General features: G+C 34.1%; 1 protein-coding gene across 2 annotated transcripts; it reads right to left on the bottom strand.

Annotated features, from left to right (window-relative positions):
* Positions 1-8722: 8722 nt before the first annotated feature.
* LOC129940714 (uncharacterized) lies at positions 8723-17764 on the bottom strand. Of its 2 annotated transcripts, XM_056049153.1 has the most exons (4): positions 17516-17764; positions 10216-10500; positions 10045-10151; positions 8723-9980 (listed from the first exon to the last, which is right to left on the bottom strand). In XM_056049153.1, the coding sequence occupies exons 1-4, from the start codon at positions 17691-17693 to the stop codon at positions 9975-9977; spliced, it is 576 nt and encodes a 191-aa protein (XP_055905128.1). In that variant the 5' UTR covers positions 17694-17764; the 3' UTR covers positions 8723-9974. The 2 variants fall into 2 exon arrangements, with proteins under 2 accessions (XP_055905128.1, XP_055905127.1); XM_056049152.1 differs by having other exon boundaries at positions 8723-10151; positions 17516-17763.
* Positions 17765-20661: the final 2897 nt, after the last annotated feature.

Genomic DNA, 20661 nt, shown 5'->3' with positions numbered 1-20661 from the left:
AGAATGCCTCTTGAGCGCCGTTCTTTTTGCCCTGTTTATACATAGATGACATTACAGAACATCTACCTGCAGGTATTCACATAGCCCAGCAAACTCTTAAGGTCTTGCTATACGCAGATGATATTGTTCTATTCGCAGAATCAGCTCACAGTTTACAGCTTATGATCAATAAACTATGTACCTATTGTAAAAAGTGGAATTTGGAGATCAATCTCCATAATCAATCTCTAACAAAATTAGAAAAAAATGAATAATGGTTTCTGGATCGGCAGCAAATTGAAGTTGTCACGAAATACAGCTACCTTGGTATAATTCTAGAACCAAACATGAAATTCACACAACATTTTGAAAACAAATTAAAAGCCTCAAAAAACCTTATCAACGCCTCATGGAAGGATATCGTTAGTAAAAATGAAATGTTATGTGTTACAGCTGTCAGACCTTGGGATTTAAGCAATACGAACAAACCGAGAAGCTTCTACGTTTCTTTCTGAAAAAGTTATTCCACCTTCCATCGAATACCCCTATAATTATGTACTTATGCTTGAAACAGGCCTTCCAAATATATTTCATTTTACTCTAAAGTTACATTTTGATTATATACATAAAGTTCTCTGTTACTTATTAAACAGACTTCCAAATATTCTTGTTAAGTACACTTTTGACCATAAATGGATTAATTATTGGATTTCATTGGCAGAAAAATGTGAAATAGACCCAAATACACAATACACAAATCTAGCACTTCTAAAGCAACAATGCTATAATCTTCTGGAAATATCCGACTCACAAGACCGTACCCAAAACATTGAAAAACTATGATCTTAACGAAAAGAATCACTTTAGTGACCGTTACAGTGTGAAAGAAATATCACTAATATGTAGAGCAAGATGTGAATAGCTGAATTTGAATGGATCTCCATATAGAAACGTTATAACCAATCAGTGCACAGTTTGTAATATGAAAGCTAAAGAAGATACTTTCCATTTTTTAGATATATGTCCCATTTATAAAGATCTCAGACTTATTTACTTCGGGGAACGCTCGTTGACAATGGAACATACAAAGAGACTCCTAAATGGTTGCAATTGGCAAGCTCTTTATAAATTTATTGTAAAGGGTGATTTTTTTGAGGTTAGGATTTTCATGCATTAGTATTTGACAGATCACGCTGGATTTCAGACATGGTGTCAAAGAGAAAGATGCTCAGTATGCTTTGACATTTCATCATGAATAGACTTACTAACGAGCAACGCTTGCAAATCATTGAATTTTATTACCAAAATCAGTGTTCGGTTCAAAATGTGTTTCGCGCTTTACGTCCGATTTATGGTCTACATAATCGACCAAGTGAGCAAACAATTAATGCGATTGTGACCAAGTTTCGCACTCAGTTTACTTTATTGGACATTAAACCAACCACACGAATGCGTACAGTGCTTACAGAAGAGAATATTGCGTCTGTTTCTGAGAGTGTTGCTGAAGACCGTGAAATGTCGATTCGTCGCCGTTCGCAGCAATTGGGTTTGTGTTATTCGACCACATGGAAGATTTTACGCAAAGATCTTGGTGTAAAACCGTATAAAATACAGCTCGTGCAAGAACTGAAGCCGAACGATCTGCCACAACGTCGAATTTTCAGTGAATGGGCCCTAGAAAAGTTGGCAGAAAATCCGCTTTTTTATCGACAAATTTTGTTCAGCGATGAGGCTCATTTCTGGTTGAATGGCTACGTAAATAAGCAAAATTGCCGCATTTGGAGTGAAGAGCAACCAGAAGCCATTTAAGAACTGCCCATGCATCCCGAAAAATGATCTGTTTGGTGTGGTTTGTACGCTGGTGGAATCATTGGACCGTATTTTTTCAAAGATGCTGTTGGACGCAACGTTACGGTGAATGGCGATCGCTATCGTTCAATGCTAACAAACTTTTTGTTGCCAAAAATGGAAGAACTGAACTTGGTTGACATGTGGTTTCAACAAGATGGCGCTACATGCCACACAGCTCGCGATTCTATGGCCATTTTGAGGGAAAACTTTGGAGAACAATTCATCTCAAGGAATGGACCGGTAAGTTGGCCACCAAGATCATGCGATTTGACGCCTTTAGACTATTTTTTGTGAGGCTACGTCAAGTCTAAAGTCTACACAAATAAGCTAGCAACTATTCCAGCTGTGGAAGACAACGTTTCCGAAGAAATTCGGGCTATTCCGGCCGAAATGCTCGAAAAAGTTACCCAAAATTGGACTTTCCGAATGGACCACCTAAGACGCAGCCGCGGTCAACATTTAAATGAAATTATCTTCAAAAAGTAAATGTCATGGACCAATCTAACGTTTCAAATAAAGAATTGATGAGATTTTGCAAATTTTATGCGTTTTTTTTTTTAAAGTTTTCAAGCTCTTAAAAAATCACCGTTTATCTGCATTTATATATTGAAACAATATAACAACAGAATTTAGATAAGAAACAAAATAGCTTACACTTTTATTTAAAAAAAAAAGATAATCAAGTTTGTATGAAAATAGGCTTCTTTTTATTTTATTTTATTTTATTTTTATATTCGAAAAACATGTTTTGCATTCTAATCAACTTACCAGACAGACTGCAACGCCATTGTCTTATTATTATTTTATTATTTTATTTTATTAATGTCGTTGAAACTTATATTGTAAGAAGTAATTTGTTATAAATAAAATATTTGAATCTTGAATATAGTAAGAAATAGATCAACGTTGTTGCCTCTAGTAAAAAAGGTTATTATCCACCTGCAAATAAAAGGCCTGAAGATGCGAAAGAATTTATAAACAAAAAACGTAATAATTGTTTCTCAAAACTTCCTTCTCATTATTGTACAAAGTTAACCAGTTCTTCCTTACTCGGATCTTTATTTACAAAAATGTACGAATTTTACTTAAAAAGTTGCCAAAAGGAAAATATACTTCCAGAAAAGTTTTAGTCTCTCCTAAAAATTAGCAAACATTGACATATGTATATTTTTGTGTCACTAATGCGACAAAATGAGAAGTGTGATAGTATGTGAAATTCTTGCAATCCTTGACTTTTAAAAAGGACCCTCTTAGTTCTTGAAGACCGCAAAGAAAAACTGCTAGGCATTGATTTAAACTTGACAATAATCAAAAATATCTAAAAAGCCATTTAAAGAAATAAACATTTTAGATACATATGTATGTAAGATCAAATTTGGTAATATTCCAATCTTTTAACTTCCAAATGTAATTGAGCGATGTTAGGGGGGTGAATGCGTGGTGAAGTTAAAGCTTTAAGTATGGCAACCCTATCTGAGATATTTTCACACTTGTCACGTCTCTTCGAAACTTTTTCTCTTTTTTTTTGCAACAACCGGCCGGCAAAATTGTTGCAGTTGTAATTCTCTTAAGTTCGAGAACTTTCCTAGAATTGGTGGGGTTTTCGTAATGGTGTAATAGTCATAATCTAATCGAATTGATGTATCTATGTAACACCAGGAATTTGGAAAATTCGTCTTGGATACAGAGTAGAATGTTGAATATATCTTGTGCATTTTGTTTTTTGTATGTTGATATTCTTTCAACAAATAATGTATCCAAATTTATATTAAGGGATCGTAGATGCTTCGTGGGCTTTAGGAATGCAGCGAATAAAAGTCAAGCTTCAAAATGTATCTAATTGAATGGTATTTTTGTTCCTTTGGACAAATGCACACATATTTTCTTTTCTTTTGGAACTTTTTTAAATTTAAATGTACGTATTTATTGATATTATGAAATGTAATTCTGAGAACTTGTTCATTTGAATGAATTTAAACATCAACAAGCTAAACCAAATTGAGGATCTTGCATTAAAAGGGGGACAAGTCCAATATAACTTTTTTGTCAAAAATGTAATGGTGTATTATTTCACAGATATATTTAAATGGTTATGGTATGGTATTAAGTTAATACATTTCATTTAGTTTAAGTGTGGAAGTGCCTTAAAGGAAACAAATATGGGCTTGCCCCTCAGCCTAATTCATTTTGATGAAATTCACACGAGATCCACCAATTCGTATACAATGCCTTCAGACATTCATAGTTTTGAAGTGAATAAGCGATAAGAACGATGCACGTTTCTTCAGGTCATCGTTTAGCGTTATAGGCGATATTATTCAATTTCCTTGGTCCGAACATGATAAAATGGACGCCAAGGACATTTGGTTCAAAAGTACAGCTGTTTAAGTAAACGGTGATTTTTTAAGAGCTTGAGAACTTTAAAAAAAAAAAAACGCATAAAATTTGCAAAATCTCATCGATTCTTTATTTGAAACGTTAGATTGGTTTATGAAATTTACTTTTTGAAGATAATTTCATTTAAATGTTGACCACGGCTGCGTCTTAGGTGGCCCATTCGGAAAGTCCAATTTTGGGTAACTTTTTCGAGCATTTCGCCCGGAATAGCCCGAATTTCTTCGGAAATGTTGTCTTCCAAAGCTGGAATAGTTGCTGGCTTATTTGTGTAGACTTTAGACTTGACGTAGCCCGACAAAAAATAGTCTAAAGGCATCAAATCGCATGATCTTGGTGGCCAACTTACCGGTCCATTCCTTGAGATGAATTGTTTTCCGAAGTTTTCCCTCAAAATGGCCATAGAATCGCGAGCTGTGTGGCATGTAGCGCCATCTTGTTGAAACCACATGTCAACCAAGTTCAGTTCTTCCATTTTTGGCAACAAAAAGTTTGTTAGCATTGAACGATAGCGATCGCCATTCACCGTAACGTTGCGTCCAACAGCATCTTTGAAAAAATACGGTCCAATGATTCCACCAGCGTACAAACCACACCAAAAAGTGCATTTTTCGGGATGCATGGGCAGTTCTTGAACGGCTTCGGGTTGCTCTTCACTCCAAATACGGCAATTTTGCTTATTTACGTAGCCATTCAACCAGAAATGAGCCTCATCGCTGAACAAAATTTGTCGATAAAAAAGCGCGAAACACATTTCGAACCGAACACTGATTTTGGTAATAAAATTCAATGATTTGCAAGCGTTGCTCGTTAGTAAGTCTATTCAAAATGTCAAAGCATACTGAGCATCTTTCTCTTTGACACCATGTCTGAAATCCCGCGTGATATGTCAAATACTAATGCATGAAAATCCTAACCTCAAAAAAATCACCCTTTATAACTTATATTCACAGCACACATTTCTACACACCTACACAAGTTTGGTGTCTATGGGTCGGCCGCTTAAAACTTATTAAAGAATTGTATATACACAATGGGTGGTATGCGAAATGCTTTAGCTCAGTCTCAAAACTCATTATTTTGAGCTTTTGCTATCATTCCTATGCAAAATCGTTTTGAGACAGAACTCACTGAAATGTGATCGATCTCAGGAACCGCAATGGCTGAATATTTCAATTTGTTTGCTCCTATTGGTTTACCTCAACGTAAGTTGAAATCCTAACGAATTGTTCTTTTGGAAATCGCGATACTTTTCGCGGCGGTCGATTAACAAATAAGACCAGAATAATGGTGTTATTATGATTTGTTGGTGATTCTGGCTTTCAAAGCAGTATTGTGGGGAAGATTTTGGAATCGATCGAAGCACAGTTTCCAGGATTATTGTAGACGTAGCTGAGAAAATTGTAATTAGGAAAGAGAAGTGGATCAAGTTTCCCAATACGGTAGAGGATAAAGATGCTGCAAAAATAATTTGGCTTAGCAAATATAAATTTTAATCCTGTATTGGAGCAATTGATTGCACTCATGCGCGAATAAAAAAACCTTCAATGCATAGCGATGAATTTATAAAAAGAAAAGGTGCACGATTCGAGAATTTTTAAAAATTTAGATATTTACCAGACCAGTTAGTAGTACTAATTGGCGACGAAGCCTTTGGACTAACTCCACTTTTAATGACTTCTAATCGGAATCCGGTCAGTGCCGCCGAAGTTAATTTTAACTATATATTTTAACAAAAGAGAGAGTCATCAATGAAAGGGTGTTTGGGCAGCTCAAACAAAAATGTTCATGTTTGCAGTAGATACAAATTAAGAGTGGCAACACGTAACGCCCCAAAAGTTATTTTAGCGTGTTTTATTCTACACAACATTTCAAATGCATTCCAGAGTGCCGATTAAAATACATATGAAAATGATCAAGAGGAAGCTGCAATGGAAATAGAAGAACAATACTTCTCTCATCTCTTTCCCTTAAATAATACTTCCAGGAGAGATGTTTTGCTCAGAGGGGCTGGTCAGAGAAAAATAAATGAAATTGTGATGATTTTGCTTAATCAAAATGTTTAACAGTTATTTATTAACCTTAATATTTAAAAATAAAAAGAAAACATAATCTACTTTTTTAAGAGTTTTATTTAAAAATCTAAAAGCACGTTTTGATTAAAAATTTACAAAAGAAATTTCATGTTCTGAAGTCTTGCTTTCCAGAGTTTTTAATTTTTTAGTTAAGACTAAATTTTGCTTCAGGAAAACAAGTCTTTGCAAATCTGTTTGAGAAAGCTCCCTTGTCTCCTCCGCCTCTTACTGATTTAACATTGAATTTAAATTATTTGGGTGCTTTCTTTTTCGAGACAAATCCTTCGAAAATTCCGTTGCACTTGCAACGGAATTAGAGGATTCGTCTCTATTAACGCCCGCCTTTTCCGCTCCTGTACATAATATCAAAAATGTATTAACATAAATTAAATAAATGCTCGCTCTTACCTTCAAACCTGTTTAGAACGGGATTCGAATTTTCAGAGCCTCCGTTGATTAAATCCCATAACTCTTTTTCCCATTGAGTTATTTTTTTGTTCCCAGTTTTGTTTTTGTCGCATTTGTCTTTAAGTCTAGTTTTAATGTTTGTTATTTTTTTAGATATTTGTTTTATTTCAATATTTTTCCAATTTTTTTTTCGAATTTCGCCTTAAACGCTATTAGTGCTCTTTTTTCTTTTTTTTTTTTAATCCGGAACTTGGCTTTTTGTCAAAAGAATAGTATTTTTCTTAATAAAATTAATAAGAAAGCTATTAACATCTTCGTTCTTATCCAATACGCTTTCACTATCACTACTTTCACGTGAAGAAGCCATTTTAGAAATGAAAGTTATTTTGAGACAGAGTTAGTGAGATGAGTCAAACCTCTTGCAACCCAAAATGAGCTTTGTCTCATTGCAAATTCCCAATCTCATAAGCTTGAGCTCAGACTCGGAGGGTCAAGCCATTTTATTTTCTTTGTGTTCTTCTCACTTTTCAGTTTATCATGAATGGATAATCAACCCTAACCTAAAATATTGATCGCTATAACTGACCTGGAGACAGGAGACATCTAGCTAGGGACCGAGCTAGATGGAGAAGTTTGTTGGGTGAGGCCCTAGTTCACACAAGACTGTAGCGCCACCTTAAGTAACCAAGTAAGTATAACTAACCTGTCAAAAAAAAATGCCAATGATTGTTTTTAAAAAGAGAAAACCAATGGTCAAGTTCAGACAACATAAGCGACTTATTTGCATTCAACTGCGTTCTTTAAACGTAAATTTCGACCAAGGTAAATAGTTAGTTTTTCAAGTGTCATAAACTTCAAACTGGGAACTTTACTTCAATTCAGATGAAACTAACAAAAACATAAGTGTCTACAAAACACCTCTCAGGCAAGCTACAACTCCGCCTCGATTTGTATTTTGAATTATTTTCAATTTGATATTTTCAATACTTAAACTTTAATTTAATTGTAAAACTTAAAGTCTAAACTTGAATTAAAACTTAAAACCTAAGCTTGAATTTAAATTCTTAAATATAAATAAAAAATCATTGCGATAATAGCTTAAAATGTCAAGATCCTAAACTCGTACCAAAATTCTTAACTTTTTAAATTTGGCGCCATTAAAAATCATCGGCCATATTTTATTGTAACAAAATTGTACTAAAATTAAAAAGAAGAAAATAAAAGAAGGATCTGTCATTCAAGCACCGACCACCGCACTATAAAGTTTAAATTCGCTCTACCGTCGTCGTCGTCGCTCTTTTTTGGTCGAATTTTTCGAAGACGTTTAGATTGAAGTAAGTAAATGCAAAAATAATAGAAATATCTATTTGAATAATTATCTGGGAAGATTTGCTAATCAGATCAACTTTCGCAATTAAAATCAAAGCAGAGCGAGTAAAAAAAGCTTTGCTCGTACATAAATATTATTTATACCTTTTTCAATTTGACAAGGAACTGTTTTAAATACATCATTAAAGAGAATTGTACAGAAAAATAAATAAATTACAGAGTAATAAATTTCCGTTAAATGAAAAATAATAATAATAAGCTGTCATTTTGACACAAGTTGAACTGATTTAATAGTTAGGGAGATTTTTCTTGACTAACTTTGCAGTCAACTTAAAAATAAAGTTCCCTTAATTGGAAGGCAATTTGTTGACAGCTGAATACCCAAAAATTCAGAAACTTGCCTTACTTTTAAGTCACTTATATCGTTTGAACCTGCCCAATGGTATAACTACATCTTGCCATTTGTATCAGATAAATGGTTACCTAGAGTTTGCTCCCGAATCCATCAAACGAATAAATTGAGAGGCACTTTTCATGGCAATAGTACTTTTTATTTGGCATGATTGTCTATAACATATTTCCCATTCCACCAAGTTAGGTTTTTAGCTTATTTATTTTGTTTAAATTTAAAGACATAAAATGCTTAATACAAACCTTTTAGATCAATGAACTAAAACAAATTACGCTAATATAAAATTTAAACAGCTTTATTTCTTTATTAAATACAAATTGTGCAAAATGCATATAATTCCTTAATTAAAAGATATGCCTATGCGAAGATAGGTATTATTAAGCTCTATTAAAAACTTTAAAAGTAGTAAGTAAATTGTTAATTTTAAAATTAATAAAATACAAATTATGGACAAAATTACATAAACATAATTAGAACATAATATAAAATTAAAATGATCAGTCTTTTGCAGATTTCTAAAGAGACAAAATGTGAGCTCGATTTGGTCAGATTTAGAAATCTCATTTTTGGCCAAGAATGCACACGAACAAAATTGGTATTGAATGAAAGATAACGTTTAATTTTCATATGGGTCCAAAATTTTTTAAAACGTTCATTGGAAATCTAAGATATTAAAGATTAAACTAAGTATTTGTAGTAGCTCAAAAATACTATTTATGACTTGTGAGATAAATAAGTACAAAAATAATGTATTTTTTCCTTAAATTCAGTTTTCTTAGAAATTCGGGTTAATTAAATTAAATTAAATTGGGTGGCGCAACAGTCCGTTGTGAACTAGGGCCTAGTGACTTACAACTCGCAACCATTCCTGTGTGCGAGTAATGTTGTCAGGAATGGAAGGGACCTACAATTTTAGGCCGGATCCGAACGGCTAATTTGAGAAAGCACTTTTTCATGACAAGAATTACTCGTGAAGGAATTGTCAATTCCTCGCAAGAGGCAGTACCCGCGAAAATTATTTTTTTTTATTCGGGTTAAAGTTCTTAAAGCTATTCTGTTTTTGTGTTGCCCTTCGTAGACAAATGTCTTAATTCAGCTTGAAAGAGGCCAAAGTAAAAACAGCACTGATTTTTTAAAGATATTTTTCAGCAAAGGCAGTTAAATTCAAATTTTCCAAAACTTCTACACTGGACAAAATAATAAAGCTTTTTTTCAAAACTTAAGATAATTAGATACCAGAATTATATTTTTACCTCGCAAGACAATTATTTGGACTTAAACAGAAATGCTATTATATTACTAACTTCTGGTTTAATTATCCCAGCTTTCCCAAGAACGATTTTGAAAATCTCAAGATCCACGCCACCTTTTATTTCAAGCCAAGCTTAATCGTATACACTCTTGGCCAGAAAATCGGATAGTAAACTCGGAATTCTTTTTTGCTATCAAAAATCTGCAAAATCTGGTCCATTAGTTATCTTGAAACCCAGAGGTTATATAAAATTTTTTGGTAGCTAAATTCGTCTCTACGTCTGGAATTTGAGTACACATATAATTAGGTAAGTTTATGCAATTGTTTGCGACATCCGACTTTACATTTTCCATTATTGACACTACATCCAAAGTCTGGTATTCTTTTAAAAGTCTCAGACAAAGGTTTTCAATGAAAAATGATCCAAATTCTGTGCGGTAAGCTCTCATACCTATAAAAATTATAACATTATTTATGTATTTACAATACCTGTAGTTAGGTTAAAAAAAACTTACACGGAGAAGTAGCAAAACACTTTAAATAATATCTAGGATATTTTACCACTGCAACAGGTCCTTCAGGCTTTTGCACTGCAAAATCATATGATCCTCTACAATTTTGCATTATTAACCATTTGAGTTTTCCATTCAACGTTTCATTATTGCTTAATGGAATCAATAATGTTTTTTGTGCATTTATGAGTTCACTTTCGCTTGCAGTGAGTACACCATCGTCCTCGGTGCCATGAGAGAAGTAAGCAACTGCCACATATAAGAAGTCGGTAAAGTCCTTTTTTCTTACTGGAAGGATTGTTGCAATTTTGGAAAAAAATAAAGACAAATGGTTATTGACAAAGAATCATTTTTAACCTGTTAGGTAGAACTAAATTAAAAAAAGGCTGGGATGCGTCCCGCCCTTGCTTAAAACTTTAACAAAATATTCATAACTATATCGAAAAATTCCCGCCAACTTATCGTAAGCGCTAAAATAAATTTTATCGTAAACGATAAATCAAAAGCTTACTGCTGGTCCTTGAAACAACTGTACCTATAGTCAGTGTTGAGAATTATTAAGTATTGAAGTATTGAAAATTTCTATTTCTTTAATTTGTTTTAAATTATCTTTCGAAATGTGTGTGCAATTTGAATTTATTTATTTTTTTTTATTCTTTTTTCTGTGCTATTAAAATAATTGTACTTAAACTTATCTGAAATTTAGAAGTTTCTGGTTAGTATCGGTGTATCTTGGCCATGGCCACGTTGGCCCTCTCCCTGGAAAAACCCTGGAGAAAGTCGTCGCTAAAGCGGAAAGGCAAAGGATCCGCCTAATTATTGGAAGCGATGCTAACGCTCATCATACTGTATGGGGCAGTACGAATATCAACGACAGAGGTGAGCCTCTTTTTGATTATATTCTTGGTACTAACCACTTAGTAAGTAATGTTGGAAATGAACTAACCTTCTTCACTAAAACTCGACAAGAAGTCCTAAACATAACTCTTGTCTCAGATACTATACACCATTTGATCTTGGACTGGAAAGTATCCAAAGAACACTCGTTCTCTGACCATAGATATATCCAGTTCAATATAAATGTGGACGATAACCCGAGTCCATTGACTTTTCGAAACTATCGGAAAACTGACTGGGCTTCATACAAGAACTCATTACAGAGTTTACTAGAACCTGGACTATCAAGTCCTTCCTCTAACGCTAATGAACTCTACAACAAAGTCAATGACCTTACCTCAGCTATGAACAGATCGCTAGAAATTGCTTGTCCATTTATACATATAAGAGGAAACCACAATGGTAGGCCTCAGAGCTTGACTAGCTCAGGAAAGAATGCAGGAAACTTTTCAACCGGGCCAAAGCCGCAAGACTAGCCTCTCACTGGGTGTCTTTTACAAAGAATCCCTAAGAATCTACAAGAAGGCACTAAGGAAATCTAAGCGATCTTCTTGGCGAACCTTCTGATGCACGATAGAAGAAACTTCTGAAGCCTCTAGGTTGCGGAAAATTCTTTCAACTAGTCCAGCGATGCCAAGCTGCTTGAAAAATGCAGATGGCTCCTGGACAAATTCAAGTAATGAATCCCTGAACTTACTATTGGATACTCATTTTCCTGGTAGTTCTCTTACCAAAACTTGCAACAGTTATATACATTCAAGTCCCAATACAACATATCCAATAGGTCTGATTTCAAGGGACAAGCTACAATGGGCTCTCAACAGCTTCAAACCATTTAGAGCTGCAGGACCAGATGGAATAATACCAGCCGAGCTATACAAAAGACTTCTGACATAATTGCACAAATCCTTGAGGCAATTCTTACCAGCTGTCTTTACCTGGTCCATGTTCCCTCGGCATGGAGAGAAGTTAAAGTTGTTTTTTTCCCAAAGCAGATAAATGTTCGCAAGTCAATCCCAAAGATCTACGACCTATAAGTCTATCATCATTCCTTCTTAAGACATTGGAAAGATTGATTGATATCCATTTAAGGGCAAGTATTGATACAAGACTTCTGTCTTCGTCTGACCATGCCTACGGTAAATCGGTGGAAACAGCGTTACACACTTTAGTACGCACCGTCGAATATTCTCTCCATAATAAGGAGTTGCTTTCCTTAACATCGAAGGTGCCTTAAACAACGTGGACACATCTGCATTCACATCTGCACTAATATCTCTAAATGTAGAGAGTTCGCTTCGGGAGTTAATTCATTTAATGCTGACTAGCAGAATAATTAACTCAAAACTGGGCAACTCTTCTGGCAGACGATTCGTTAGTAGAGGGATACCGCAAGGTGGAGTCCTATCCCCTCTCCTCTGGCACCTAGTGGTGAATGAAATCCAAACAAGTCTGGATGCGGAGGTCTTCAGAGTGATTTTTATAATAACAAAACGGACTATAATGGATTTTTATACAAATTTATTTGAATTTCGAAAACAATCTTAATATATAAAAATCCAGTGTCATTTGTATGTTCCCAGTGAACTCTTCACCAAGTCAACCGATTTCGGTGAAAGTTGGCATTTTATGTGTAATTTGGTCTAACTTAAGATATAGGATAGTTTATATTTCGATTAATGGTCTCAGTTGTATATATGTTGCATTAATATATAATAATCAAGTGTCATTATGCATGTTCCCAGTGAACTCTTCACCAAGACAACCGATTTTGATGAAAGTTGTAATTTTATGTGTAATTTGGTCTAACTTAAGATATAGAATAGTTTGTATTTCGAGTAATGGTCTAAATTGTTTCCATATGTGTTGCAAATGAAAAATACTTTATATAAAATCTACTTTTCTAATCATATATGACAATTATGGATATTGTTATAATTCAAATTCAAATACTCCTGGTGAGTCACCAATTTTACAAAATGAAACTGCAGTCAACTCTGATACCCAATCCCATGCAGAAATCCTTACGAGTACACAAGAAAGTCTACATTCCGAAAAAACGAACAATTGAAAGGTCAGAAACGTTCAAGGAATGTAAAATCCTGGAAAGTAAATGAAAGAAAAGTACATTACAGCAAAGGGTGTAACAGTTCCAAAAAAGAAATTTATAAATTCAGACTGTGGCTGCAGAAACAAGTGTTTTAATTCATTATCAGAGGTGGCTAGACAAAAATTATTTGACGAATTTTGGAATCTTGGAGACTTAAGTTTACAAAATACATATCTCTATGGACTAGTTAAATCAAGTCCTATACGCCAAAATCGTCACAGGGGTGCTTCACGCAGAAACCAATTTTTTTTAAATATTTCCTAAAAAGTGAAAACATTACCAAAGCAGTATGCAAAAAGTATTTCCTAGCTACATTCAATATCAGCAATGGAAGACTTTTTAGATGTATTTCTAAAAAAAAATGCATCGGAGTGCAGTCAAGAACGACGTGGTAGAACGTCCCCTAGAAAATTAGACGACTCTGATGTTATAGCTCATATACAGAGCTTTCCGGCGTACCAGAGCCACTATTCTAGGGAAAAAAACCCTTACAGAAAATACCTTAATAGTGAACTGACAGGAAAAAAATTTACGATTTATATAAAAAGAATTGTATAAAGGAAAAAACTGAACCCAAAAAACTTAAATACTATTACCAAATTTTCAACACAAAGTTTAACTTACACTTTAAGCCTCCACATCAAGATACTTGTAAGCTTTGCGATGAACTTGATCTAAAAATAAAAGCTGCAAGCGATGAGGATATTAAGAAAAGTTTATGTCTCCAGAAAGATGATCATCAGCGTTTGGCAGATACAGCTAGGGATTCCCTAAAAAACGACTCAAAAAGAGTAGAGGAAGCATATTATATAATCACTTTCGACCTACAGAAGGCTCTTCCTTTTCCTAAGCTAACAGTATCTGTAGCCTATTATAAAAGAAACTTATATTTATTAACTTCCCATAGGAAGTTATTGTAATGGGTCCGATTTGTCAAATTGAAAATTTTGACATTTCTCGACGTTTCAAGGTCCCTAGAGTCGAAATAAAAGATTTTTAGAAAGATGTCTGTGCGTGCGTGTGTACGTACGTTTGTACGTCCGTACGTCCGTACGTCCGTACGTTCGCGACGTTTTTTTGTCGTCCATAGCTCAAGAACCAGAAGAGATATCGACTTCAAATAAATTTTGTTATACAGATAATAAGGCAGAAAGATGCAGAAAGGGCTCTCAAGAAAATTGCGTGGGTGGTTTTTTTACCATAGCAGTTTAAAAAAAAGGTGAAAATTTTGGTTAACCCTAAATATCTTACGAACCAAAAACGCTAGAGACTTGAATTAAATTTTATATAATAAACTGTAACGTGATCTCAAAGAAGTATATTTTTTGAAAAAAATCAATATAACGGTTTTTTTCTAAATCAAAAAAACTGAAAAAAAAAATTTGCCACTTCCTAAATTTAACGACTAACATATGATTTCATCTCCAAAACAATTTTGAGCAACGGAGAATAATGTTTTTGAAATCTGATAAAATTTTGAGAAAAATCGAATTGACAGTTTTTTTTATAAAAAATAAAAATCTAAAAAAATCATTACTCAAAATTCGTAAAAATTAAATATCGATTCAAATATCTTTTCAAAAACTTGAAATTTAGGCTTCAAGCTTATTTTATCTTATAAGAAATATTGTTTTCAACATTCAGTAAAATTTTGAGAAAAATTGAATTGGCAGTTTTCTTACAAAAAATAAAATTAAAAAAAATTTATAAAAGTTGGTAAAAATTGATTTTCGACTCAAATATCTTTTCAAAACTTTGAGATATTGGCTTTAATTTACTTTTATCTTTCAAAAAATATTGTTGTCAACATTCCGTAAAATTTTGAACAAAATCGAATTGACAGTTTTTTTATATAAAATTAAAAACCGAACAAAAATTAACAAAAGTTGGTAAAAATTGAATATGGATTCAAATATCTTTTCAAAAACTTAAAAGTTAGACTTCAAACTTATTTTATCTTATAAGAAATGTTGTTTTAAGCATTCTGAAAGATGTTGAGAAAAATCGAATTAACAGTTTTTTTACAAAAAATAAAAACCTTAAAAAAAATTTATAAAAGTTGGTAAAAATTGATTTTCGACTCAAATATCTTTTCAAAAATTGTAGATATTGGCTTTTAACTACTTTTATCTGTCAAAAAATATTGTTGTTAACATTTAGTAAAATTTTGAAAAAAATCGAATTGATAGTTTTTGTACAAAAAATTAATTACCTAAAAAAAAATTAACAAAAGTTGGTAAAAATTGATTTTCGACTCAAATATCTTTTCAAAACTATAAAATATTGGCTTCAAACTAATTTTTTCTTATAGAAAATATTGTTTTCAACATTCGATAGAATTTTGAAGAAAATCGAATTGACAGTTTCTTACAAAAAATAAAACTCTAAAAAAAACAATACTAAAACTTGGTAAAAATTTACTTTCGACTCAAATAGCTTTTCAAAAATTAAAAATATTGGCTTCAAACTTATTTTATTTTACAGAAAATATTGTTTTCGATATTCAGTGATTTTTATATAAAAATCCAACAATCGGTTTTTTCATAAAAAATAAAATCTATAAAAAATAGTACGCAAATTTGGTAAAATTGATACTAGTACATATAGACAAACTTTTAAGCAAGACAAATCGACAGACGGGATGGGAAGTTATCAGTGTGGGTCGCATCCCAGCCTCTTTTATAATTTTAGTATACATAATGTGAATAATAACATAGGATATATGTACGTATGGGATGAAACTACAGGAGGACGGGGATCTCAGGACATTGCAACTTACTGGTCAAAACAGGAACATAAAAACTATCCTCTCTTTGTTAAGAGTTCTTCTGGATAATAACGTCAGAATCAATATCATTGATCTTAAATTCTTGGTGTCTGGTCATTCATATCTCCCAAACGACGGTGAATTCGGAGTTATAGAAACTGCTAGCCGAAGGTATAACCAAATCTACAGCCCAGAGCAATGGATTGAAATTATAAAAAATGCAAAAAAAAAAAGACCCACGTTTCACTGTAATTGAAATGCACCGTGAAGAGTTTTTAAGTACGAATAATTTGGAAAAAGCAATCACAAACAGGAAAAGAACAATTTGTGGTCGTAGTTTTAGTTGGCTTAACATAAGATGGCTTCGGTTTCAACGGACAGAGCCTCTGCTATTTCAATTTAAAGAGACATTGGATCCTGATGCAGAATTTTATAAAGTTAACCTATCAAAGAAGAGGACTGGCAAGCCTTTACAAAATCTCTTAAATATTAATCAAGATAAACTTTATCCTTCAAGGAGAATTGTTACAGAAGCAAAAAAAAGGATGTGATGGATCTTTTGCCCTTCATCCCACCTGTGTATCATCAATTCTACAGAATTTTACCACTTCAAGGAGTAACTCGTTCATTAAAAATCAACAGAACAGAAGAAGACCGCGAATCAAATGATGAGATGACATATTCTTAACACAAATTCCTTCGAAAATAAAAAAAAAATCAGTTTAAAAATGGATTAAGTCCATATTTTCATTTTCATTTGCTTATATTTTAGCTAATAGTACACTTTGAAATCTTTTGTCATTATTTTAACATGAATTATTGTTACAATTTTCGAAATAAATTAACATTATATTTCTTATTTTCCCTGAATATCTTTTCATTAAACTTTAAATATCTCGAATTTAACATATGTGGAGTGTGGACATATTCCACTAATATTCTGAACGCCTCAATTATGAAAATTGTTTCTTTTTGTTTTTATTTAACTTTATATGATATAGTTGTTGTTTCGATTTTAATGACCATAACTGTATATACAACAAAGACGGGAAACGGCACGGCACGTCAAAAAGTAAACAAAACCTTGATATACACTCTCTTAAAAAGCTAAAGAGCTAGATTATGAAGTTCAGGGTTATCGTTCTCCCAATGCATTTATGTAGATACATGCTTCCAAAAGAGTACGGATATAGGTACATAGATATTTTTAAAATATTATTATTATTATTTTAAATTTATAATCTCAAACAACAGAAAAAATTAAAACACTGAGTGAGATATTATAAAACACCATACACAAAATCAAGAAAGAGGGGAGTTCCCCTTTTGAAGGCAGTGTGAAAAATATGAGTTGAGAAGTACTTTCGACAACACTGATATAGATACAAATATTTCTTTGTTCTCTTTAAGATCAAGAACTTTTTTTTATAAATAAAATGAAAAAGATACATATTGCAATTAATATTTTGAAAAGAATTCCGCCGGCCGGCACATTTAAACACAATTAATTGAAATAGGGTTTTATTTACGTTCTGCCATTTTAGTTTTAACAACTTTTTCATTTGGGTCGGTTACAACATTAACTTCAGCTCCCATTGTTTCAAAAACTCTTTCCAAGTTTTTTGCGTCATAGTTAGACCCTTCACGATCTCGTTGTATATTTAAAATAAGCAAATAACCGCGTCTCGAACTTGACGAACTTGCCATGTTTAAAGCTTTGTTACTCTTTGTGAAGTATATTAAAAGACACTCTGTTAAGTACTGCTGAAATGGGGAGGCGAAGCACATATTATAAGTTTTGAAAGAAATGAGTCTTATAATATTATGAAGCTTTTTTATTAATTTCATAATACGCGCATATGCATAGAGTGCATATTAATGATCTCATTTAATATCTTTCAGTACGTATTGGATTTCTACAAATTTCGAGTGAGTAATCAATTGTGATGAGTTCAAAAATATCTATTAATAAAATGTACAACTTGTTGAGAAGATAGTAAGTATTGATAAGGACTTAAAAAACTTAAATAGATTCATGTAAGAGTTGCAAAAACTATTAATGCCGTATTATATATGCATATTTTATTATTCAAAATCTGTCTATTTCTAACAACTTTACTCCAAAGTTGACGAATTTTAAGAAAGTAAAAATATTTTGGATATTTGATTTTTAGTTATTTATGTGTAGTTATTTGTATGTACATATTAAGTTAAACTTACAAATAGTATAGGATTTATTAACTTGAATTTATTAATTATAAACAAGAATATTCAATTTATATAAATAAATACATAGATTTAAAAAATTAAAAAAATAGTTAAAAACTAAATAAATAAAAGTATATTTCAGTTTAAGTTCGAGAAATATTTAAAACAAATGTCTTAGATCAATGTTTATTTTAGCTACTCACTTAAGGTTGTGCTACTGTCCGTGGCGGACCTGAGCCTCAACCAACATGCGTCTCCAGCCAGCTCGGTCCCTAGCTAGCTGTCTCCAGTTTCGCACGCCAAGTTGGCTGAGGTTCTCTCCCACCTGGGTGCGCCACCTGAGTCGCGGTCTTCCTCTACTGCGCCGTCCCTCGGGATAGAATTCGAAGACCTTCCGGGCTGGAGCGTTCATGTCCATCCGCTCTACATGACCTAGCCATCTAAGCCGTTGGACTTTAATTCTGCTAACTAGGTCAGTGTCGCTGTACAGCCCGTACAGTTCGTCGTTATATCTTCTCCTCCATTCTCCATCACCCGAAGAATTTTTCTCTCAAAGCATCCTAAGACGCTCTCATCTTTCTTTTACAGGGTCCAGGCCTCAGCGCCATAAATGAGAACCGGGATGATGAGTGTCTTACATGCTCGAGAGAGGACTTTACTTCTCAATTGCCTTCTAAGTCCAAAGAATCAGCGATTTGCAAGAGTTATTCTTCGTTTGATTTCAGTGCTGGTGTCGTTGTCAGTGTTTATAGCGGTGCCTAGGTAGTCCCTAACTACCTAGAAGTTATACCTGTCTATGGTGACGTTTTGTCCAAGACGTCGTAGTTCAGTGTCCACATTGACCACTAAACCCATCTTCTTCGCTTCCGTGGCAATGCTCAATAACGCTCCACTGACATCACGCTTTGATCTTCCAATTATGTCAATATCATCTGCGTATCCGAGTAATTGGATGGACCTTTGGAAGATTGTGCCCCTAGTGTTGACGGTTGAGTTTTGCACAATTATTTCAAGAACGATGTTAAAGAAGTCGCATGACAGTGCATCGCCTTGTCTAAAACCTTTTTTGACATCAAATGAAACGTTAAGATCTTTTCCGACCTTGATAGAGCAGCGTGTATTCTCCATCGTCACTCTGCACAAACGGATAAGTTTGACAGGGATGCCAAAACTAAACATTGCTTTGTAGAGCTCTTCCCTAAAGATGCTGTCATACGCGGCCTTAAAATCGATAAAGAGATGGTGGGTATCGATTTGAAGCTCCTAGGTTTTTTCCAAGATCTGCCGTAGTGTGAATATTTGGTCGATAGTAGACTTTCCTGGTCTGAAGCCACACTGATCATCGCCGTCAGCTCCAGCAGCTTTGTTTGACTTAAGTTTAGATATAGCTATCTTCACTTCGTCGAGGTTGGGTAGGCGGAATTGTTGATCTGCGTCGCCGAGGTTGAGTGGTTCTATCTCCCTTACAGCAGAATTGGGTTCGTCATCGCCGTTATATAATTTGGAGAAGTGATCTTTCCATATTCTCAGCATCGACTGCAGTTCTACTACGATGTTCCCCTGATCGTCTTTACAGGCTTCGGTTCGTAGCTGGTTCCCTTGGGAGGTTTTTTTACCTTTTGGTAAAATTTACGAACCTCATTCCTGGTGTGACATCCCTCTATTTCCTCCATCGCGCGCTTCTCATGCTCTCTTTTTTCCGTCTTAGAAGCCGTTGTTCCTCTCTCCTCTTCTGCTCGTAGAGCTCGCAAGCAGCTCTAGTCCTTTTGTGCAGCGCCGTTTTGTTTGCCTCTTGTTTCGCTGCGTACGCTTGCCGGCATTCGTCGGCCGTGTGAAACCTAGCACTTCAAAGGCGGCCGTCTAACGTAGAAACTTCTCACAGTACTTCCTTGTTTTGTCTTGGATCGGGATATCCGTAGCCGTACCTTGGCTACAACGAGGTAGTGGTCCGAGTCAATGTTTGCCTCTCGGAATGTTCAGATATCCTGTATACTGGAGAAGTGTCGTGCGTCGATCGTAATGTGGTCAATCTGGTTGATAGTTGATTAATCAGGAGATTTCCATGTCCCCTTATGGATATTAAGATGCGTGGACTGCGAACTAGCTACCAGACCGTCTCACCCCGCAGCGAAATCAACCAGCCTGAATCCATTGTCGGAGGTAGTGTCGTGTCTCCCGATTATGCCACCAAAGATGCCTTCTCTTCCCAGCTTGGCATTAAAATCTCCTAAGACAATTTTAATGTCATAACCAGGCTCTGCTCATATGTCTTGTCCAAGAGCTCGAAGAATATGTCTTTGGTGTCTTCATCTTTCTCCTCTGTTGGGGCATGCGGGCATATGAGGCTTATGTTGGCGAATTTAAACTTGATGCGGATTGATTGGGCTCCGAATATGTCGAAGAAGCCCTATAAGGTGTTCACTTAGTAGTTCAAACTTACTGGAACTGTAGACGCCACCGTTGATTC

The sequence above is a fragment of the Eupeodes corollae genome, chromosome 1 (genome assembly GCF_945859685.1).
Source record: "Eupeodes corollae chromosome 1, idEupCoro1.1, whole genome shotgun sequence".
NCBI classification, from domain to species: Eukaryota; Metazoa; Arthropoda; class Insecta; order Diptera; family Syrphidae; genus Eupeodes; species Eupeodes corollae.
Note: the sequence above shows the minus strand (reverse complement) of the source record. Positions and strands in the feature narration are given on the sequence as shown.

Excerpts from the sequence above, each read along its gene's own strand:
- LOC129940714 (XM_056049152.1), bottom strand. The coding sequence starts at position 17,693 with ATGGCAAGTTCGTCAAGTTCGAGACGCGGTTATTTGCTTATTTTAAAT. Across the intron at positions 10,501-17,515 it reads TAAAACTAAAATGGCAGAAC|TAAGAAAAAAGGACTTTACC; the intron begins GTAAATAAAACC and ends CAATCCTTCCAG. Across the intron at positions 10,152-10,215 it reads GTGTTTTGCTACTTCTCCGT|GTATGAGAGCTTACCGCACA; the intron begins GTAAGTTTTTTT and ends TAATTTTTATAG.